Consider the following 23,145-nt stretch of genomic DNA (forward strand, 5'->3'; position numbering starts at 1 on the left):
TGTGGATGGAAGCGCCATTGTTTTTAACAGGCTTGAATGTGAGTGACCTCTGCTTGGTGTCATATTGCCCTTTAAATGGGTTGTGGCAGATGTTAAGGAAGCTCCACAAAAGTGACAACCTGCTGGTTGTTAAGGGTGTGGTGCCATCATTGGGACCAGTCATTTTTACAACATTCTTTGTTGTGCTGTTCAGTTTGTACTGATGGTTCAGGAATTGGCGAAGATCGTCTCACAAGGGGAAGAGCAGTTCTTCCATGCAAGTGCTATCATTGTTTTGGGTGGGGTTTTTTTATTTGTTTGTCTTGTTCACTCTTAATCCTAATTGCTAAAAGTGTTCCCTCTGAATTGTTGGTGAAATGAGTAATGGAAGGTGTGTGAGAAAACAGAAGTAGGTGTTGAACTTGTGCTTTCTGTTACAAGATCGATTTTCATCTGTCTTGAAACTTCATTTTGTTTTAACTAAATTTTTCTAACTGAAATGACATAATTTGTTTCACTGTTGGATAGAGTTTCATAACTGGGATGTTACTTCGTTTAGCTACAATAAATCCAGGCTGGGTCACTGTAGTTTGGTGTGAATTAACAGGTGGTTTCATGTCACTTTGATAATCATTGATCTAAATGTGATAAAGTAGTTTTGCAAGGTTCTAACCTTGGCTGTGCAGGCCTCCAATTTCTTTTGTCTTCTATGCAAACAGCATCTAGGACAGAAGACTGGATCAACTGACCACAAGATCCTGTGTCCTATTTTCTCATTGTTTCCCACCATTTTCCCCACTGTCCCTTTGGTGCAACACTCGGAAGGTCAGTGCTACGCTCGGGAGCTTGATGCTATGCTGGTCTGGTTGGCACAACACTCAGGAGGTCAGCACTACACGACCAGGATTGGTGCTACGTTTCGCAGATCTACTCGACACCCGACAGATCTGTACTGCACTTGGCAGTTCAGCACTGCGTCAGTGCTGTGGATGCAACATCAGCACTGCACTGGGAACGTTGACACTATGTTCTCCTACGTCACCTGTACCATCTCCCTTTTCCCCTGACGTAAACACTGCTCTCCGTCTGCGGTGAAGGAGAGGAAGGGGCTGAGGATCGTCGTACGTCACGTTACCCCTTCTCTCCGACATCACCACTATCATCCACCTGTGGTGGAGGGAGAAAGGGATAGTTCACCTCCAGTTGTTCTTTTCTTCTAACTTCACTGCAACATTCAGCCTTTGTGTACCAAGTGTGCATTCCGCTGTTCCTCTTAACTTTAGTGGTCACCTGCAATGACCTTGACCCTTTCCCAAAGCCTATAAATTAGTTGGTAATATCATTTACTACTTTAGGAGAATGCCTAAATTACTTCTGTGTTTTAAATATTGATGTGATACTATATTTTTGCCGTGTTGAATCTGGTCTTTTCATTGTCTCTTCATCTTCATTATTTCAGCCAAAGCAGTTGCAGAAGCGGATCATTGCCATTATTCCTCCTTTCACCATATACATTGTTGTTATATATTCTAAAGAGTTGGGTTTTGTTTATTTTGGGAGAAATAAAACTTTAACTGTGTTAATCTTCATTCCTGGGTTCTTGACTTCCTCTGTGTGAGAGGTGTAGGCTCTACCTAATCCGGGTAGGGTGCAACAGGTGCATGTACTTAAATGGACACCTTAAGTTTTTCCTCAGCAAACGTTAAGGGCAAAAATTGTTAAAATGTTCAGCAGGCAAGGGGTTAACTATAAACATCAAAATAATAAAATACATCAGTTAACACAAACTTCAAACAGACATCATGACAAAACTTGCCCAACTCACTTGCTCACACACACACACACACACACACACACACACACAACACACACACACACACACACAACACACACACAGCATAGATAAGTCTCATATGGTATTTGCATCAGTACTGCTTAAATAGATGGGTTTCAGAAAAATTGAAAGAGGCTGTGGAAGTGGAGTGGCTAATGTTAAACAGGTTGTTCCTGATGGTTTGACCCTGAAAGTAAAGAGTATGTTGACTGAAGGATTTTGTTCTGACATGTGGATCACACAGAATCTGATTGTCAGTTGAAAAACAGAGAAGAGATGTACTGTTGAAGAATATCAGAGAGATATTCAGGGCCAGTGTCAGTGAGGGATAAGAAGCAGAAGGCTGAAGAGAGTTTCTACAAAATCCAGGACTGAATGGGGTGCCAATTTAAAGATTTCATAAGAGGTGTGGCATGTTCACATTTGGAGAATTTCAGTATCAGCCTGGCTGCATTGTTCTGAACCTTTAGCAGCTTGTGAAGCAGGTACCTTGGGGAGCCAGCATGAAAAGTATTGCCATATTCATGCCTGGAAAGAACAAGGGAGCAGACAAGAGTTTTTGGTTACATCTATGGACAAATATGCAGTCAATACCTTTGCAAAATGCCTTTGTACTAAAATTTGCAGTAAAACCCCTTGATTTTTTGGTTAAAAAAAAAGAGAGCCTGCCCTGCACAGGGAAAATTGTATCTAGAAAAGAGAAACATTTCACAGGACTCACCAACATAAGTGGTATTGATGCAAGTCACAGTCTTCATGTGTTGAGAATCATGACCATGATCTGAGGAAAACGATGACTTCCCAGATGAAGAGGTCATCTTCTTTGTCACTGTCATCTTCGTCACCACAGACTTCTGGGAGAAGGATGACCCAGATTTTGAGCTTCTGGAAAAACTCTGAAACACACCGCATATATGGAATACCCAAGATGAGTGACCTGTGAGAGAAAATTTCCCAAAGTGGTGTCACTATGTTCAGACAAATCCATATACACTACAAGTAACAACATGTCTGCTAGCCAAATGCCTGACCAGAAGCAACACACTTAGGCCTTCAGTGCATGCATACATATTTGCGTACATGTCAGAGTGGATTTATTTCTACAGATTTTTGCCAGATGACAACACTTATGTTGCCATGTGTTCTTTTTCAGTATGCCAAGTGCGTACTGCACATGAGACCTTGGTTTATAGTCTCAAACAAATGACTAGATGATCAGCTTTATTTTCTCCTTGGGAGAAATGGGAGACTGGGATTCAAACCAAAACACTCACAAATACTCTACTGGCTGTGATAAACATCACAACCATTCTGCCACCTTTCTTCCTTTAGAGCCGAAAAAAAAAACAAAAAAAAAACACACAACAGAAGCAAACGTTAAACACACAAAACTACTGACTGACATGAATGAAACCAAGAGGTCAGGACCACTGACCGACAAACTGAGCCCAGTAGCATTCGCCAGGTGGTGGCTGGCAGTGTCGGCATGTCTGGCGGCCTCCTTTTTGGCCAGGCGAAGTGCTGCGCGGGCTGCCAGCTCTTGGTGCTCCTTCATCACCTGGTAAAGCGCCACACACTCTTCCGGGGCAGTTACCTCCCCTGCCAAGATCTCGTAAGCCCGGATCTCTCGCCCGTAAAATCTGACAGAGGACAAAACCTGAGGTGCTTTGTGGACATGTGTATATACATGTCAGTGTGTTACGTATCAGTGTGTGTAAGTCAGTGTGCAACATGTCAGTGTGCTATATGTCAGTGTGTTACTTGTCAGTATGTGTCTGTGTGTTACATGTCAGAGTGTTATATGCATGTATGATTTCAGTGTGCTACATGCCAGTTACATGTCAATATGTTACTTGTCAAAGTACTACATGTTAGTGTGCTATAGGTCAGTGTGTTACATGTCAGTGTCATATGTCACTGTTCTACATGTCAATGTTCTACATGTCAGTGTGCTACATATATGAGGAGTTTATATTATACTCCCAGTTTGATTAAATATACTTACCAGTCATCCTAATGCAAACCAGGCCTATCAGTTTGCTCCTCTTGGCCAAAATTTTGCAGCAATGACAAGATGTTTCGCTATTAGTCTGCTAGCCAATGAAATGCCCTGATGATGTCATTCCAAGGAACCAATCTCCCAGACAGATGTGCATGACCCAGGGCTGAGATCAGCATAGCCTCTGTGCTCCTGGAACTGAACACTTAAAATCCCTGACCCAAGAAAATGATGGGTTCCAGTGATTAAAATGCCCCAGAGGGAGGATGGAGTGCATGTTACTGGCCAGGATGAACTGCACAAGCACAGAAGATCTGCAAACCGGTCGAAGCAAACTTGTGTCAGCACAACTGACATGGCAGATGTCATCCCTAAGAAGTCAGAGGACTGACTTTGGGAGCTAACACATTTCCCCCCTTGTTATGACAATCCCTGTTGTGTGCACAGATTCTGAATTCTTGTCGTGTGAATTGGACACAGTGCCTGCGACTGTGCCAAGTTAAGGCAGTTGGAGGTGGAGAGAGAGAGAGAGCAAGAGGGGGGACGAGGGATGCGCAGATGGATGTTGTGGGTGAGAATGAAGGTCTATGAAGAAAAGAACAGAAAAATCTAACACTGCAACTCACACTAGATCATTAACCCAGACAGAAATTACCACCTGTTACTCTCATTAGGAATGCATGCAGCAACAAACTGGAGCAACAATAAACCCAGACAACTGTACACAGTCATCAAACATTCCTATATCGCATGCCTCAAGACATCCTGGGGAAACTATTGCACCAGACAATAGGTAAAAAAGAACAAAAGCTATCAGTCATGGTGTGTGTGAGTGAACACTGTGCAAAAATTAAAACAGTTTATTGAGAGAAAAGAATGGAAAAAAGTGGGGGCAAAAAGGAGGATGGGGGCCCCACAAAAACAAAAAACAAACAGAAAAGAAAAAAAAAGAGTTGTATAGGTACATACAGAGAGGAATTAACTATGATCTGACCATGGATACCAATTCCAACATCACCTTCAGCAGAGGAAAGGGGGCAATGGTGAGAGAGGCACGGCAGAGTCCAGGAGGGCAACAGGATGAGGGGTTTCGCCCCAGACCTCCTAGCAACAAAGCGTGTACCCTAGGTCCATCTGAGTATGGGTGGAAAAGGTGAATCCACCTGTGGAGGCCAGTCACCCCCATGAGGCCTTCCCCAAGGGTCCCTGGCACCAGGACCTCCAGCAAAGGAGATGGTGGCCCAGTAGGAGTAAGGTCCTGTACAACTTGGGTATTGGGCCTGCAGGCAGACCAAAAAGTCAACAGGCCAGAGCCACCTGATGCATATGGGTGCCATTGCCTGACATACAGGCAAGGGTCCTGCATGCAGTATTCGGTAATTCCCTCCCATGGCAATACAGGTGCCCATAAGGGAGGTGCTGGCAGCCATAGAGTAGCCCCGACCGACAAATGCTCAGTCCCTCCACTCTTAGCAGCAACTGAGTCCTGGTAGAGACACCAAATACTGGGGGCAAAGCCATGCTGGGATGACACCCTGGGGGCTGGTCCCCTACCAAGCCCAATACGCCCAGGGGTGAAAGAACCAATCATCTCCCAAGGGGCAGCGGAAACTCTTGGCTTTCATGAGTTGATAAATGTCCAGGAGGTGCAAGGACCCATAAGGGAGGTGCTGGTGAAAGTGGCTGTTGTCATGACCAACAAATACTCAGTCCCTCCACAGTGCTGGGCTGAGACCAGGGTGGGAAGAGGGCCTAGCCCTCCACTGAGCCCAGTGTGGCTCACAGGTGAACCCCCATAGGGGAACCAACCCATGGGTGCCAACCGGAGGGTGCCGGGAGAATATCTTCAGCGATGCATGAGAGTGAAGGTGCCAAGGCTACTCACTCAGAATCTCATGAGAAGAGGTGGGGACACATGCATGCTGGGAGGCAGGAACAACTACTGATCTCCCGCTGCCAGCTTCCCCCACCTGGGTAGGCTACCCATAGGTCACCCTGACCAACACCAGCTTGGCCCCTCCAGCTGAGGCATTGCGCATCCCCACCAGAGCACCAGATGTATAGGGTAAGGGGTGCTGGTCTGAATCCTAAGAGGATAGGACCTAGGGTCATCTCTGGCCCTCCCAGCAGCTCAGAGTGCAGCAGGGGCACAACCTGGTACAGGTAGAATGGGGGGGGATCTTCTTGTGAGTGAAAACCATCCTGTGAGCCCATCCCCAAGGCTGACTGGCACATGGACTTCTAGGAAGGGAAAAAATAAAGAAAATACTTGTCCAGGTCAGAGAGACCTGGGTGTCAGGATCACCGGCAGACCGGTGGTCCACAGCCCGGGACTGCCTGACACATGCATGCCTCCACCAGCACCAGCCAGACAGCGACCTTACTGACACACAGCTGAGGGTCACGCAACAGTATCCCCTCCCAAAGAGATACTGGGGTGAACACTGAGGGAGGTGGGGGAGGGGACTCGGCATGGGAGGAAGGAAGAAAGACAGCAGTGCCAACACTGAGAGCCTCTCTATGAACGGAGGATAGAGGTTTGAACCACACCCCCTTGTGAGGGCCTCATTTCATTGTTGTTGTCTTTTTATATACATCTACACTAGGCACAGTAGAGGCACATCTCTCAACAAACCCACCCTCCACCTGGGTTAACTTGTGGTCAGGTCTGACCACCACTCCCACACAGTCCCCTTCCTGACTGTGCTGGGAGGTTGAGCATCCCACCTGAATGCATCTGCAACAACACGTTGTCCCGATCACAAACGGGAGAACCCATGGGTTCCGGGACCTCACATGGTCTCCCAAAAGAGCACTATCCCAACCTCACGCCGGAATGGTTAGCAATGCTCGCCGATGGGGACAAATTATTCACAAGTAGTGCGGCAAGTCCATAAGAACAGGAAAGGGGCAAAAAAGCACAAAACGAATTTCACAAAACAAAACATCAAATAAGACGTCACAAGCTGATGCAAACAATGTAAAATATATGAAGTCTGAGGCAAAAACATCCCAGAAAGCCACAACAAACAACAAACAAAATAACATTTTAATGCAAAAAGGGTTGACAAAGACAGAGCAAGAAGATAATGTTTGGGTACATATGCCAAATTGCAAACAATCCAGTCGAAGTGATCAGCTCAACATGTGTACTGTAAAGATAACATGTTGTACGATAGTCAAACGTAAATCTTTTGTCTTTGAAGGCTTTCTTTTTTTTTCTTTTTTTTTTCTCAAGACCTGATGAAGCATGTTGGGCTACGCTGCGGGTCAGGCATCTGCTTGAGCCTCCTTGAGCTACTGATACTGATACTGAAGGCTTTCTCCAGCTGGTTGCATCTGAAAAAGTTCGTCTGCTCATTTTTTTCAATGTTTTTTCAACATTTGAAATAGCAGGGGTGCCTGACGGTAGATGCGAATGGGCAAGTCTAACTGTGAACGATGGCTTTGGGTATATGCAAACAATTAAAACAGAAGCAGGTCTTGAACTAATTAGACGTAACATATCATTGGAATATTCCACTAGACTGTTGTTTTGTTGGTTTTGATCACCCATGCACACAAACACACAAACATACATTTAACACAAACACCACAACTGCCCACAAACACACCCTTTTGAGAGCACTCAGTAACTGTGCAGCATCGTTTACAAACAGACTCACGTCAAAATATCCTATGGTGTAATCACAAATGACACTATTTCACAGATTACTGTCAAGACTGAAGTTCTGATATGTCACCAATATGCTTTCTTAATTTCTCCCAGCACTGGTAATGCGCATTCAACATATCTGATCAAATCAACTATTTCAAACTGTGTCAAAGTTCAAGTCCTTCAACTTGGTTCCCTAGATTTTAGGAATTTGAGAGCACATTTGTAACTATGGTCGGCAGTGGTGCACAAAGAGAAGAAAGAGCACGGAAATAACCAGAAAAAGCTGAAGTTTGACTGGTTCTTGGAAATGGATATTCATTAAGGTATTAGAAAAAGGTTGAAGTAGATGCTGAATTATGAAATGTGACTGTTAATCAGAAGAGTGTCTATAAGACTTCAGCTGACATCCTACAAAAAGTACTGCCATAGTGCCTATAAGACGTTCACTGACGTCCTGCATATGTTCCGATTTTTCCTTCATTGGAGTTTGGTTCAATTCACATAAACAGACTCTGAGCAGTTAGTTTGACGTATCTGGATTATAAAAATATTATTTAAATGAACATACATCAGGTAGAAGACCTCTTCTGTACTTACTAATAATTTACTAAACTGACCACGTGATACATGCATGGAAAATGGGGTTGCATGATGTGCAAAAAAGGCATTGAAAAGTCAAAGTCAGCAGGTTCACATAATTCTGAAAGCTTTGCTTGTGATAATGGACAGCTTTCACGATGGAGAAGGATCTCTCTTGTCTGATGATTGGTTTGAAAACAAAGGTGATTGACAATGACAGTGATGAAACTGACAGCCCATTTGATGGTAGTTCAGTCCGTCCATCCAATTAGACAGTGTTTTTGAACAAGTGGCTATGACTGACAGAATATGTGCAGGAGTGTTGGAAGAAAGGGAGGAGAGGGAGAGAAGTGATGTAAAATGATAGTTCGAATGCCAGCCAGAGGTCATCAAGGGGGTGTGGCTTTTGGGAAGAGTGTACTCACATTTCAATGCAGACTGTAGGAAATCGACAATGACCAATGCTCCACGATTTTCATGAAATGCAGGGTTGAACCTGCACTGGACGTGAAACACATGCTTTTTGTTTTGAATGCTTTTTCTTTTTTTTAGCTGAATTGGCTGGATGACTTGTTTGAAGAGGTGGCAAGCCAGATGCACAGCTGACACTTGCAACTTGAAAGGAGTGAATGTCATCAAAGAACTTCACCCTCTCACTTGCAAATGCTCCTTCTGTCAATAAGCTTGCCAGTTTCTGAGACCGTGATTGACCTTTTACGTTGACTTTACCCACCTTTGTCACTGTTGGGATAATAATAATAATAATAATGGTATTCATAAAGCACTGAATCTTAGGCAGAGACATATCAAAGCGCTTTCACACCAGTCATTCACACACATGCATAACTCTAAAACTGGAGAAACTGAAGTCAAGGAAGAGGCAGGGAAGGAAGGCTATTTTGGGTAGAGGTGGGTTTTAAGGCCAGACTTGAAAGAGCTGAGTGTGGAGACTTGACGAAGCGAAAGAGGAAGTTCATTCCAATTGCGAAGTCCAGAGTCAGAGAAAGAAGGTGGCCAACAGTCAAGTGTTTGAATCTGGGTATGTGTAAACAGAGTGGATCCGAAGCTGATCGTAGTGAGCAAGATGGAGTGTAAAGGTGAAGGCAGCCGCAGAGATAGGAAGGGGCAGATTTGTGAAAACATTTATAACATAGAGTGCTGATCTTGTACTTTATTCTGTGTGAGACAGGGAACCAATGGAGATGTTGCAAAAGAGGAGTGATGTGTTCAGATCTTTTCTTTCTGAGGACAAGTCAGACAGCAGAGTTTTGTATGCGCTGAAGAGACTGAATGGATGAAGCAGGCAAACCAGACAATAGAGAGTTGCAGTAGTCAAGGCGAGAGAGAATGAGAGAAACGACAAGTCTAGATGTTGCATCAATGGACAGATATTTCCGGATGGAACTGATGCGCCACAATTGACAGTAGCAGGACTGACATGTCTGTCTGATAAATTTTTGCATGGACAGTGTGTTGTCAAGAACAACACCGAGGTTCCTGACTGAATTGGAAAGAGGGATGGAAGTATTGCCAAGTTTGATTTTGTCAGTTGCAATGGAAGAGAGTTTTTGTTTAGTTCCTATTGTCGCGAGATGGATTACATTTTTTACCTTTTGATCTTTTTCCAATTTCGTGTGCCTGTGTGTGGATGGATTTGTATAATGTATGAACTTCGAACGCCTGTTGTTTTTGTGCTTGAGTTTCATATAGTGTCATTTCTTGGGTTTTCACGTGCTGAGGGGTTTTTTTCCATTAAACTGTACTCAGCGCAGCAGCAGCTGAAATTTTAAAACTGGTTTTTGAAAGGCAGATGCGCGGTAGAGCTCTCAAAAGTAACATCCAAGTGGATGTTTTGTGTGTGGCAATATGTCTTGCCCAGTTTTGCGTAACACCTGTGTGTGTTGAAGTCAGGTTTCCTGACTAACCAAGTTCACCAGGGGAACAAGTTGTTCCATGCGAGTAGCTAGTATTTATGTTCAGTAAAACATTTAAATGTTGATCTTGTTTTTTGTGTGAATGCTGTATTGGATAAATAGGAAGGGGTCTCTTTCAAAATGCTTCTGTATGATGTAAAAGTGGTTGGCTAGCTCGTTTGATGTTATGTGGTTAATTGATTTTCATGTTACACTTCATTTAATCAGTACTCATCCTGGACAAAAAGCTTCCTAGTATTTTGGAGGATTTTGAGTAAAATTCATTGTTGTAATTTTTCCGTATAGTAATAGGTCTTGGAAGGTTCATTTCCCAAGTAGTGGCAGTAGTAGTGGTAGTGGTGGCAGTAGTGGTAGTAGTAGTAGTGGTGGTGGTGGTTGTTTTTTTGTAGTTGGTTGGGGTTTTATGTGAACCACTTATTGGAACTGAGCCATTTTTGCTAGGTTCAGTGATAAAAGCAAATTTTCAAATAACATAATTGAATTAGTCTTAAAATCGTTATTCTAATGTTTATAGTACATTATATTACTGTCATTGTGATATTGGCCTTTTAGGCCTGTTCCTGTTCTTGGTATTTTTCTTTTCCGCCTGAGTCCGCTGGGACGGCAACTGGTCGGCAGCGTCCCTTCGCCAGACTGCTACAGCGTCCTGAGTTGAGCGCCGACACTACAACCCATTTATTCCCTTTCGCCCCACCAAATTGTTTCCCTTTTCCCGGTCCAACCACACCCTTTGACCCTCCCCCAACACCGCCCTATCATCCATCTTCTCATCGTCATTCTTTGTCGCAGTCATCATCTTTATCATCTTGTGTGGAACCTCATCACTCCAGCTCTTCCGCCAGCCCTCAACAGTGCTGCCCACCGTCTGCGGTCAGGGGTAGGTGGGAGAGGTCAAGATTTGTTTGTCCCCTCCCCTTCTTTCCCTCATGTTCCAGCTTAGGAGGGAGGGCAGAAAGGACATCCATCATCGACTTTCATCATGTCATCACTCGGGATCCAAGTTGTGTGTGTGTGTGTGCGCGCGCGTGCATGCGTGTGCTTTGATTGCATGAGTGTTGTATGCCATAGTTTGTAACAGTATATTTTTGTTTGGGGTTTTCTTTATTGTCATTTGTTTGTATTTGCAATTGTTTGTTGGGGAATAAAACTTTTTTCAACTTTCCAAGTTCCAGATTCCTTCTGTGTGAGAAGGTAGGTCCCGTCCCAGGAGAGTCGGGGCGTGACAATGGTGGAGATGCAGGGTAACTGATTTTCATTTCACTCAGGAACTTGGGGGTTTGTGTTGTGGAGAGGTTAAGGTCTGTATATTTATAAATTACATATATATAATATTCGTTAATTGTTTTCAAATGGTAGCATTTTCAAATCTGATGATTGAATTGTAGACCAAAGTGGTTGTCTTGACTCAAGATCAATTTTCCTTTTGTTTTCATAGACTTTTCGGATGTTTACACGGTCTATGGCAATGACAGGTAAACAGGGTGTTGTAGAACCTGGGGATCTGGCTCAAGAGCAGTTAGGTCCCAGAACTCCATTGCAGGAAACACCTCTCAGCAGGTATGGGAAGGGTTCAGCTGGGAGGGGTAGATCAAGAGGCATTAGTCAGGTGGTTGATTCTGTAAGACCTGGTGAGAGATAAGTGGAGCGAGGGATCAAAACTGATCCCAGCTCACAGTTCAGTCCAGATTCAGCTCCAGCCACTGACATGTCCACAGTGTTGGTCCATTTCCTACAGGCTCAGCAGGATAGAGAAGAAATGAGATTGAAGATGCAGGAAGAGAAAGAAGAAATGAGACTGAGGATGCAGGAAGAGAGAGAAGAAAAGCGCTGGAAACTGCTTTTAGACCGAGAAGATGAAAGAAGGAAAGCTGACATAGTACATCAGGAGAAATGGATCGAGGCTGAAGAGGCTTGAAAGAAGCATGAAGATGAGTAACGGCTGAGAAGGGAAAGAATCGAGGGTCTGAAACTGAATCCCTTAGAGGACAGAGATAATGTGGACGACTACCTAAACCAGTTTGAGAAGATAGCTGAACTACAGGGGTGGGAAAAGGAAAGATGGTCAAGTCACCTGCTGCCTTACCTTACGGGCATTGCAAGATCCCTCTACTTTGCCCTCCGTCATGAAGAACAGAATGATTATGATAGTCTGCGTGCTGCACTGATGAAAAGGTTTAACCTTACAGCAGAGGGCTATCATCGGAAGTTTAGAGAGGCTCGCAAAGAAATGGGCGAAACTTTCAAACAATTCATTGTAAGACTGAACAGTTATTTTCAGAAATGGGCCAGCTTATCTAATAAGGATGTAAACAAGGTGGATGACTTGAGAGATCTTATCATAGGTGAGCAGTTCATGGAGACTCTATCCACTGATTTAGCCATCAGGGTCAGAGAGCGACAACCTGCCAATGTCCAGGAAGCGGCTCGAGCTGCTGACGTCATCGTTGAGGCCAAGAAGTCCACCCGGAAGGTCAAGATGTCTGGGATGCTCAGCAGCCCAAGTAAAGGACGGGAAAATGACAAGGTTGAAGATTCTGGGTTAGTGGGTTCAGAGTCAGACTCCCTCAAGGTTGCTAGAGAGAAAGGTTTATGTTTTAAATGTAAAAAACCAGGCCACATGAAAAAAGACTGCAAAATGGCGGCTACGGTGTTAACCCTTTGAGCCCTGAGTTCCTGAGCAATTTTAACCCTTCTGCCTGAGCTCCTGAGCCAAAATTTGCAAATAATTGGTATTAAACCCTTTGAGCCCTGACCACCGCTTTACCGGTGGTAGAGAAAAATGACATGATGCCTAGCCACTGGTTGAGTGGTGTGTAAACACTTGAAGCGTGCAGAGTCTCAACCTGGCCCATCAGGGCAGAAATCAGGGACAAAACGTGCGAGAAAACAACTGTACACAACGCAGCAAGTAACTGATATGCTTGATGATTTATCGGAAGTAGAGTATGACAATGATTACTCTGATAGTGAGATGGAATTTGAATCGGATGATTTTGCTACAGATAGTGATGTTGAAAATGAATCTGAGCATGCAGAATCAGTTGATCAAAGGAGGCGTGTCAGATTGAGACTCTGCACGCTTCATGGTAGAAATCAATCTTTTTTATCCAAAACACATGCACAAGACACAGTGAAAAGGCGCGGCCATTTTGGTACTACGTTTGCTGATGTCAGAATATTACGGTTTTTCTGATTGACTCTTCAATATAAGTCAACCAATAGCAAAACACGACACAAGTGTTTACGCACCGTTCAACCGGTGGCTAGGCATTATATCATTTTTCTCTACCACCGGTAAAGCGGTGGTCAGGGCTCAAAGGGTTAAGCTCACCACGAAAACAGGTACGAAAGGTCCCTGCACTTTGCAAAAGGTGTAGTGGAAAGGTTTTCCACCCTCGCTGCATGGTACGTTTGAAAGGGAGGGATGTAGAAGCACTGAGAGATACTGGGGCCGATTCTCTGATAGTGGATAGTGGGTTGGTTTCTCCTGCCATGTTTACTGGTAAAAAGAAGTGCATCACACTGGCATCAACGGGACACCAAGAGCTTTGTGACACTGCCTATGTTATGCTGGAGTCACCTTTCTGTACCGGGAAAGCCTTGGCTTTGGTAATGAAAAACTCTTTGGTTCCTGTTATTACTGGGAATCAGGTGGAGCTTGAGCCAGGCAGAGTGTTGAGTCCCAGTGTACAGTATTGTTCCTGAGGTAAGATCCACTGGAATCAGGTCCATGACACACAAAAGGCAGGTCTCCACAAAACCTTTGCCTGCATCGGAAACACTGATCAGACAGATTGGTCACAAACAAGTTTCCCAAATGCAGCTGCAAGACAATACTTTGAAAAAGGTTTGCGAGAATGCAGAGTCGCGGCAACAGATCAAGGAAAGACCGGCATTGTACACTTTAAGAAGAGTAAGAAGCTTCTCTTTCAGGTTCACTCAGGACCCACGGGGTCGTACAGCCAGCTTATTGTTCCCAAGCCCCTGTGAGAAGAAGTCATGCACCTTGCCCATGATTCTGTTAGGACAGGACACATGGCTGCCAAGAAAACTCTGGAAAGGGTATGGCGATCTTTCAACTGTACTGGCCTGGCATGTGTGTTGACGTCAGAAGATATTGTTCTTCCTGTGGCCAGTGCCAAAGAACAACTCCTCGAGGCATAGAGAAAGCTCCTCAGGAAAAGGTGCCTTTACTGAATGAACCATTTCCGAAGTGTGGCCAAGGGTTTGATGGGTCACATTTCTCCAGCTTCAGAAAGAGGCCGTAGGTACATATTGGTTTTGGTAGACATCTGGTAAAATACCCAGAAGTGGTGCTGAATGTTTGAGTTGAACATCTTAAATTCTTTGATTCTTGTTTATGGTTAAGAATCATCTCGCTCTTTCCTGTCATAACAAAACGTGTAGTTTTGTCTTAGTGGGGGGATATGTTGCGAGATGGATTACATTTTTTACCTTTTGATCTTTTTCCTATTTCGTGTGCCTGTGTGTGGGTGGATTTGTATAATGTATGAACTTTGAATGCCTGCTGTTTTTGTGCTTGAGTTTCATATAGTGTCATTTCTTGGGTTTTCATGTGCTGAGGGTTTTTATTTTCATTAAACTGTACTCAGGGCAGCAGCAGCTGAAATTTAAAACTGGTTTTTGGAAGGCAGACGCATGGTAGAGCTCTCAAAAGTAACACCCAAGTGGATGTTTTGTGTGTGGCAATATGTCTTGCCCTGTTTTGCATAACACCTGTGTGTGTGTTGAAGTCAGGTTTCCTGACTAACCAAATTCACCAGGGGAACAAGTTGTTCCATGTGAGTAGCTAGTATTTATGTTCAGTAAAACATTTAAATGTTGATCTTGTTTTTTGTGTGAATGCTGTATTGGATAAATAGGAAGGGGTCTCTTTCAAAATGCTTCTGTATGATGTAAAAGTGGTTGGCTAGCTCATTTGATGTTATGTGGTTAATTGATTTTCTTGTTGCACTTCATTAAATCAATACTCATCCTAGATAAAAAGCTTCCTAGTATTTTGGAGGATTTTGAGTAAAATTCATTGTTGTAATTTTTCCGTATAGTAATAGGTCTCGGAAAGTTCACTTCCCAAGTAGTGGCAGTAGAAGTGGTAGTGGTAGCAGTAGTGGTAGTAGTAGTGGTGGTGGTGGTTGTTGTTGTTTTGTAGTTGGTTGGGTTTTATGTAAACCACTTATTGGAACTGAGCCATTTTTGCCAGGTTCAGTGATTAAAGCACATTTTCTAATAACATAATTGAATTAGTCTTAAAATCGTTATTCTAATGTTTATAGTACATTATATTACTGTCATTGTGATATTGGCCTTTCAGGTCTGTTCCTGTTCTTGGTATTTTTCTTTTCCGCCTGAGTCCGCTGGGACGGCAACTGGTCGGCAGCGTCCCTTCGCCAGACTGCAACAGTGTCCTGAGTTGAGCGCCGACACTACAACCCATTTATTCCCTTTCGCCCCACCAAATTGTTTCCCTTTTCCCGGTCCAACCACACCCTTTGACCCTCCCCCAACACCGCCCTATCATCCATCTTCTCATTGTCATTCTTCGTCGCAGTCATCGTCTTTATCATCTTGTGTGGAACCTCATCACTCCAGCTCTTCCGCCAGCCCCTTCAACAGTGCTGCCCACCGTCTGCGGTCAGGGGTAGGTGGGAGAGGTCAAGATTTGTTTGTCCCCTCCCCTTCTTTCCCTCATGTTCCAGTTTCGGAGGGAGGGCAGAAAGGACATCCATCATCGACTTTCATCATGTCATCACATGGGATCCAAGTTGTATGAGTGTGTGTGTGTGTGCGCATGCATGTGTGTGCTTTGATTGCATGAGTGTTGTATGCCATAGTTTGTAACAGTATATTTTTGTTTGGGGTTTTCTTTATTGTCATTTGTTTGTATTTGCAATTGTTTGTTGGGGAATAAAACTTTTTTCAACTTTCCAAGTTCCAGATTCCTTCTGTGTGAGAGGGTAGGTCCCGTCCCAGGAGAGTCAGGGCGCAACACTATGATCATTGCTTCAGTTTTGTCCACGTTCAATTGTAACTTATTTAGAGTCATCCAGTTTTAAATGTCCAAGAAGCAGTTGGATGTTTCTTGATGACAGTTTTTCGGGGGTATCACTCTTCTGGAGTTGAGTGTCATCAGCATAAGAATGATAACAGACATTATGGCAGTTGATAATTTCAGCGAGAGGAGCAGTGTACAGTGTGAAGAGCACAAGGCCTAAAACAGATCCCTGTGGGACTACATGTTTGATTTTAACAGGTTCAGACTGGAAATTATCAACATGGCAGACTGGAATAGATTAGTGAGATAAGATTTAAACCAGTTTAGAACAGTGCCGTTGATACCAAATGTAAAATGAAGACGGGAAAGGAGGATTGAATGGTCTGTCATGTCAAAGGCGGCTGACAAGTCAAGAGTGAGAAGGGACATCTGTCCTGAGTTGGACGCTAGCAGTAGGTTATTCAGGATGTGGAGGAGAGTGGTTTCGGTACTGTGGTCAGCACGATAGGAAGACTGAAATGGGTGAATGAGATAGTTGAAACAAAGGTGGTTGTTGAGCTGCTTTTGGACAGCTTTTTCAAGGAGTTTGGGCAGGAATGGAAGATTAGAAACTGGTCAATAGTTTTTCAAAATGTTTGGATTTCTTCAGAAGAGGCCAGATGATTGCAGTTTTGAAAGTGGATGGAAACGTTCCAGTGAGAAGGGATGAGTTGACAATACTGGTGACTGTAGGGAGAAGTTGTGAGACACACTGGGAAAAGACGAGGCTGGTATAGGATCGAGCTCACAGGATTTTATTGTCATTTCTTTCAGGATTTCATGGACTTCTGATTCAGTCAGTGGATTAAAGGAATGGAGAGGAGTGCTGCTGAATTGAGGATCAGGATGAGCAGGTTGAAAAGGCATTTGGTCTAAGATGGTACGAATATTTTGGACTTTGTCAAAAAAGAAAGAGGAGAAGGCATTGGGGAGTTCATATAAAGTGTAGGCAGAAGGAAGAGGAGTCTTTTTTGCAGTAGCCAGAAGATTTGACATGATAGAGTAAAGAGATTTGGTGGATGTGGCATCAAGAACTTGAGAAGAAAAGAAGTTTGTCTTCGCTGATGAGATCATATGTTTGGCTTTATTTGTTTTCGGAAGATTTGATAGTGGACTTTCAGTTTTGTTGATTGCCATCGCCGTTCCAATTGGTGACGTTTGCGTTTTGCAAGTTGAATGTCTTGTGTGTGCCATGGGGCGGAAGGTCTATCAGGGAGCATGCGGGGGTAGAGGGTGGTGCATGTTCACCCAGCAGTTGAGAGAGGGCAGTGTTGTAATGTGCAGAGACGTTGGCGCGGGAAGAAATCTTGAAAAGGCGTTCAGCAGCTTGAGAAGAAAAAGTGTTAATGTTGATGGATTTCAGGTTGTGACGAGTAACGGATTTTTTGGTTCTGGTACGTTTTGAAATATTAAGTAAGAATATGACAGCAGAATGGTCGGAAGAGAGTTCATCAGTTACAGTCACTGACGCAATCATGGCATCAGAGTCACGTGTGATCAGTCAGTCCAACGTATGGCCAGATCTGTGTGTTGGTTCTGTAACAAACTGAGAGAGAGAATGATTGGACAGAGATAGATACAGGCATTTGACATCAGTGGAAGTTTGGTTGTCGAAATGAAAATTGAAGTCTCCGAGGATGATAAGTTTGCCAGAACGAAGGTTGTAGTAATCAAGTAATGTTCGGAACTCATCGTGAACAGAGAAGACGTTAGGTTGTTTTTACGACTAGGAGGACAATAGAGACAACAGAAGATGATTGAGTGGCCGGGAATATTGAGAGTGACTTCCAGCATTTCAAAAGTGTCATGTGGAAGGGCGTGGTTATGGGAGAAGGAAACGGAAGACTCCAAGATGTCTCTATAGACGATGACAATGCCACCTCCATGAGACAGTCAAGGAAGTGACTTAATTTTGTATCCGGAGGGGGGTGAGGGGGGTCAGTTGTTTAAGTTTGGGACAGTGATTTAATTATATGTCTGCACAAGCTGTAATTTGTTGGGGGTTTTTTTTTGGGGGGGTTGGGTTTTTTTTATAAACTTATAGCCTATTTTAATTTTTTTTCTACAGGTATAATCTGACAACAGAAATGCTATTTCTAGCTGTATTTTGTTTCTTTTCTTTATGGATTTCATTATGTAGAGGTGGAAATAGACTTGTTTGTTGCACAAAAAATATTATCTTGACTTCATGTGCCTGAACAGTTATCTACAATCAACGTAATTGAGAAAAAAGCCCAGAAGCAGAATCTACATTCATTTTCCTTCACAAAAATGTTTACTTTCTTTCTGTATCACCCATAGCTTTTGTGCTAGAATTTTTTGTGATTTATTACCCCCAAATCCTCATAATTCCCTGGCAAGGGAAAGCACTTTTTTTTTTTACAAAATCCTCTGGCACTGAACTGGTTAAGAATGCTTCCAAGTGGGGCAGAATACGAATCATTCGCAATTACATGCTGTTCACAATTACCCTATCCTACTTATCTGAAAAATGGTGGCCATTGTGAATGAGTTATTAGCTCCAGCCGGAAAGGGCATTTCATTGGCTAGCAGACAGCTGACTAATAGCAAGACATCTTATTACTGAGTTGCTGCAGAATTTTGGCCAAGAGGAGCAAACAGATAGGCCTGGTTTGCATCAGTTTGACATGTTACATTGACAACGAACAGTGCGTTATGTGTCAGTGTGCTACATGTCCATGTGTTAAATGTCAGTGTGCTTCATGTCAGTGTTCTGCATGTCAGTGTCTTCTATGTCAGTGTGCTATTATCACTGTATTACTTGTCAGTGGTGGTGGTGGTGTGTCCATCGAGATCGATGATGACCATCGTTGTCATCCAGATGGGGGATGGGGGATGGGGGGAGGGTGGTGGTGGGGTGGGGGGAAGGATGCTCATGAATCTATCTGAGTGCGCAGATGGCTGAATAGTCCAATCTGCGCACGAAATGTTCGCTGACAGTTGGGGCAGACAAAGACAGGCATATCATTGTCAGGGAGCTTGTTTGCCCGTGACTTTCTGGCCTGCCTCTTCTCAACAGCTGCAGCAGTCCTGTTGGCCTCGCACAACCTGGCGCCTTTGTGCACAGCAGCGCGCCATTTGTCACGGTCCACTGCAGATTCCTCCCAGGAGTCAGGGTTGATATCAAACGCTTTCAGAGAGACTTTCAGAGTATCTCTGAAGCGCTTCTTCTGACCTCCGTGTGATCTCTTCCCTTGTTGCAGCTCGCCATAGAAGAGTCTTTTGGGCAGCCGATGGTCTGGCATGCGCGCCACGTGTCCAGCCCAGCGAAGCTGGGACTGCATCAGGATGGTGAAGATGCTGGGAAGGGTGGCTTTTGCAAGCACCTCTGTGTCAGGGGTCTTGTCTTGTCACTTGATGTTCAGTAGCTTCCTGAGGCATGTTGTGTGGAAGTGGTTCAGCTTCTTGGCATGTCGTTGGTACACTGTCCAAGTTTCGCAGGCGTACAGTAGTGTGGGGAGAACTACTGCTCTGTAGACCTTTAGCTTGGTCTCAAGATTAATGCCTCTTCTGTTCCAGACATTTGCATTGAGTCTACCAAAAGCTGCGCTTGCTCTTGCAATCCTGACGTTCACTTCATCGTCGATTGTCACATTTCGTGACAGTGTGCTGCCAAGGTATGTGAACCGCTCCACCGCACTGAGTCTCTGACCGTTGACTGTGATGTTGGGCTCAACGTAGGGTTTCCCTGGGGCTGGCTGATGGAGAACTTCAGTTTTCCTCGTGCTGATGGTACGGCTGAAGTTCCTGCTGGCAGTGGCAAACTTGTCGACGTTGAGTTGCATGTCAGCTTCAGATCCAGCGTTGAGGGCACAATCATCAGCAAACAAAAAGTCTCTGATGATGTCTGTCATGACCTTCGTTTTTGCTTGAAGCCTTCTGAGGTTAAACAGCTTGCCATCTGTTCGGTACTTTAGGCCGATTCCAACATCGCCATCTCTGAAGGCATCAGTAAGCATTGCAGAGAACATGAGGCTGAACAGCGTTGGAGCCAGGATGCAGCCTTGCTTGACACCATTTGTGACAGCAAAAGGAGCAGATGCTTCACCATTGTCCTGGACTCAAGCCTGCATGCCTTCATGGAATTGGCTGACCAAGGAAATAAATTTCCGAGGGCATCCGTACTTGGCCATGATCTTCCACAGTCCCTCTCTACTCACGGTGTCGAAGGCCTTAGTGAGGTCGACATAGGTGGAGAACAGATCAGCATTTTGCTCCTGACATTTCTCTTGCAGCTGCCTTGCAGCAAACACCATGTCAGTGGTTCCGCGCTCTTTCCGGAATCCACATTGGCTCTCAGGCAAATGACCTTGGTCAAGGTGTGCTGTGAGGCGGTTAAGTAGGATCCTGGCAAGTATCTTGCCTGCGATGGAGAGCAAGGAAATGCCCCGATGGTTATCACAGGCTTGCCGGTTCCCCTTTCGCTTGTACAAGTGAATGATAGATGCATCTTTGAAATCCTGGGGGATCGTCTCTTCTTTCCACATGAGTGAGTACAGCTGATGAAGCTTCTCAGTCAGCACAGTGCCTCCATCCTTGAAGACCTCTGCTGGTATGGAGTCTGAGCCAGGTGCTTTGCCACTGGATAGCAGACGGATTGCTTTCTGGGTCTCAAGAAGTGTTGGCGGATCGTCCAGTGCTTCGTTGGTGAGGACTTGTGGGAGACGGTCTATGGCTTCATCATTTATGGAGGAAGGGTGATTTAAGACACTGTTGAAGTGCTCAGCCCATCGTTCGAGAATGTTCTCCTTCTCGGTGATCAAGGTATTCCCATCTGCACTGAGGAGGGGGGATGATCCTGAGGATGTGGGGCCGTAGACTTCTTTTAAGGCATCATAGAACCTCTTCATATCGTGCCTGTCAGCATATCCCTGGATCTCATCAGCTTTGTCACTCAGCCACTTATCCTGCATCTGGCGTAACTTTTGCTGAACAGTCCTGCGGATGTCATTGTATGCATCCTTTTTTGATGTGGACTTTGGGTTGCTCAGGTGGGCTTGATGCAGACGGCGTTTCTCATCCAGAAGCTGCTTGATTTCATCACAGTTTTCATCAAACCAGTCTTTGTGCTTTCTGGTCATGGGTCCCAGGGTCTCTGAAGCTGTACTATAGATCAGCTCACGCAGGGTCCTCCAGTCAAGACTCCACATTCTGGTTGTCCAGAGAGGCGGATTCCAGACGATCTTCCAGCAGCTCCACAAAGGACTGTTTGATGGTGATGCTTTTCAGCTTAGCGATGTTGAGCCGTTTTGGAGCCTTCTGGCCTTGGGGGCGTCTCTTGGGTTGGATTCGAATATTCAGCTTCGAGACTACAAGGCGATGGTCTGTCCAACACTCGGCGCCGCACATGGTCTTTGTTACACGTACATCTTGCCTATCCCTTTTCCTGACAATGACATAATCGATGAGATGCCAATGCTTTGAGCGAGGGTGCATCCATGACGTCCTGTTACGGGTAGGGAGGCAGAAAACTGTGTTGGTTATCAGCAGTTCGTGCTCTGCACAGGTCTGAAGCAAAAGCAATCCATTTGGGTTGCAGTGGCCCACACCATGCTTTCCAATCACTCCATCCCAGGAGATGTAGTCAGAGCCAACTCTAGCATTGAAGTCCCCAAGAATGATGAGCTTGTCTGCTTTAGGGATGGCAGCAATGACAGAGTGAAGGTCCTCGTAGAACTTCGCCTTCACTTCATCCGGGTTGGTCATGGTTGGGGCGTAGGCACTGACAATGGTGAGGTGCTTCTGGCCAGATGCCAGTGGGAGTTTCATGGTCATAAGCCTATCGTTGACTCCCTTTGGGATTCCAGCTAGCTTGCTGACAAGTGCTGTTTTTACTGCAAAACCAACGCCAGCCTCACGTCGCTCTTCGCTTCCTCGTCCACTCCAGAAGAAGGTGTAACCAGATCCCCGTTCACAGAGCTCGCCTTCGCCTGCAAGCCGAGTCTCACTCAAGGCTGCGATGTCGATGTTGTATCTGGCGAGTTCGGATGCAACTAGTGCTGTTCTCCTTTGGGGTCTGTCCGCGTTATCTCTGTCCAGGAGAGTCCTTATGTTCCAAGCACCAATGGTGAGAGGAACGAGCCTTGTTTTTTTCTTTTCTTTCTCTTTGTTTCGACCGCTGATGTAGGGTCCCCGCCAGCCGCGGTATGCTGGCCAGGGTGATATGGAGCAGGCAATTTTTAGGGCACCTTTTCTAGCCCCTTCCTCATGCCAGGGAGGTGAGCAGTGCATTCTTAAAGAGGGCTGCTCAGACGCTCAGACGGCTGCCAAGCTCCATCGCTGCTCCTGTCGACGAAGAACGACCCTATGGCCTGAGCCGCCTGCGTGCAGGTCTGCGGCTGCGACTGCCAGTGTACTCACACCTGTCGTTTCGTCGCTCGCCTGTTGCCACAGGACTTGGGGGTGATGAAATGATGAAGGATGAAAGGTCATTTTGGATGACTGATGACTTGCGCGATGAGTTTGTTTAAAGTGAAGAGGAGTTGCGCAACATCGACCTCACTCTCTCGTCCGGGTCCACCAATTTCCAGTGGCAAGACTAAGTCGAGACGACTGGAGGATGAGCACGGATGCAGTGGATGACCAAGATATCCTTTCGGTGTCTCATCTTGCTCTCTGCACTCCACAGTGCGTTGCTGTAACCGCCTTCCTCTCCGTTGAACCGATAGGTTTCTTCCGCAGATTCTGCCGGATCCAGACTTCGCATACATGGGTTCTATGAACAAGAAACTTGTCAGTATGATGTCAGTGTATCACATGCCAATGTGTTACATGTGAGAACAGTCAGTGTGTACTGTGTTACATGCTTGTTAGATGTCAGTATCTTACTTGTCACTGTTCTACATGTCAGTGTGTTACATGCCAAGTGTGCAGCATTCAGTGTGTTACTTTCCAGTATGCTACAATACTGCATGCTACATATTAAGTGTTCTAAATGTCGATGTGTTACGTATCAGTGTGCTATGTGTCGAAGCCTTACAAGTCAGAAGACAGCAAAAAGGTTCTATGTCTCGGGGCTGAAGAGCAGTAAATATGCAGAAGAATTTCATGAAGACGTAGATAACCAGAAACATCCCAAGATGACCACAC

At 44.9% G+C, this 23,145-nt stretch overlaps 1 protein-coding gene across 6 annotated transcripts in view; it reads right to left on the bottom strand.

Moving 5' to 3' along the window:
• The window catches only part of LOC143286821 (SH3 domain-containing YSC84-like protein 1), a 197,010-nt gene that overhangs the window by 95,246 nt on the left and 78,619 nt on the right, over positions 1-23,145 (bottom strand). For all 6 annotated transcript variants that reach the window (XR_013055859.1, XR_013055858.1, XR_013055860.1 and 3 more), the window contains exons 5-6: positions 3,249-3,453; positions 2,535-2,709 (exon numbers count right to left, since the gene is read on the bottom strand). Coding sequence is in view for 3 of the 6 variants with exons in the window: in XM_076594628.1 (XP_076450743.1) it covers positions 2,535-2,709; positions 3,249-3,453 (380 nt within the window). In the remaining 3 variants the exon portion in view is untranslated. The remainder of the gene's footprint in view (positions 1-2,534; positions 2,710-3,248; positions 3,454-23,145) is intronic.

The sequence above is a fragment of the Babylonia areolata genome, chromosome 10 (assembly GCF_041734735.1).
Source record: "Babylonia areolata isolate BAREFJ2019XMU chromosome 10, ASM4173473v1, whole genome shotgun sequence".
Classification (NCBI taxonomy): Eukaryota; Metazoa; Mollusca; class Gastropoda; order Neogastropoda; family Buccinidae; genus Babylonia; species Babylonia areolata.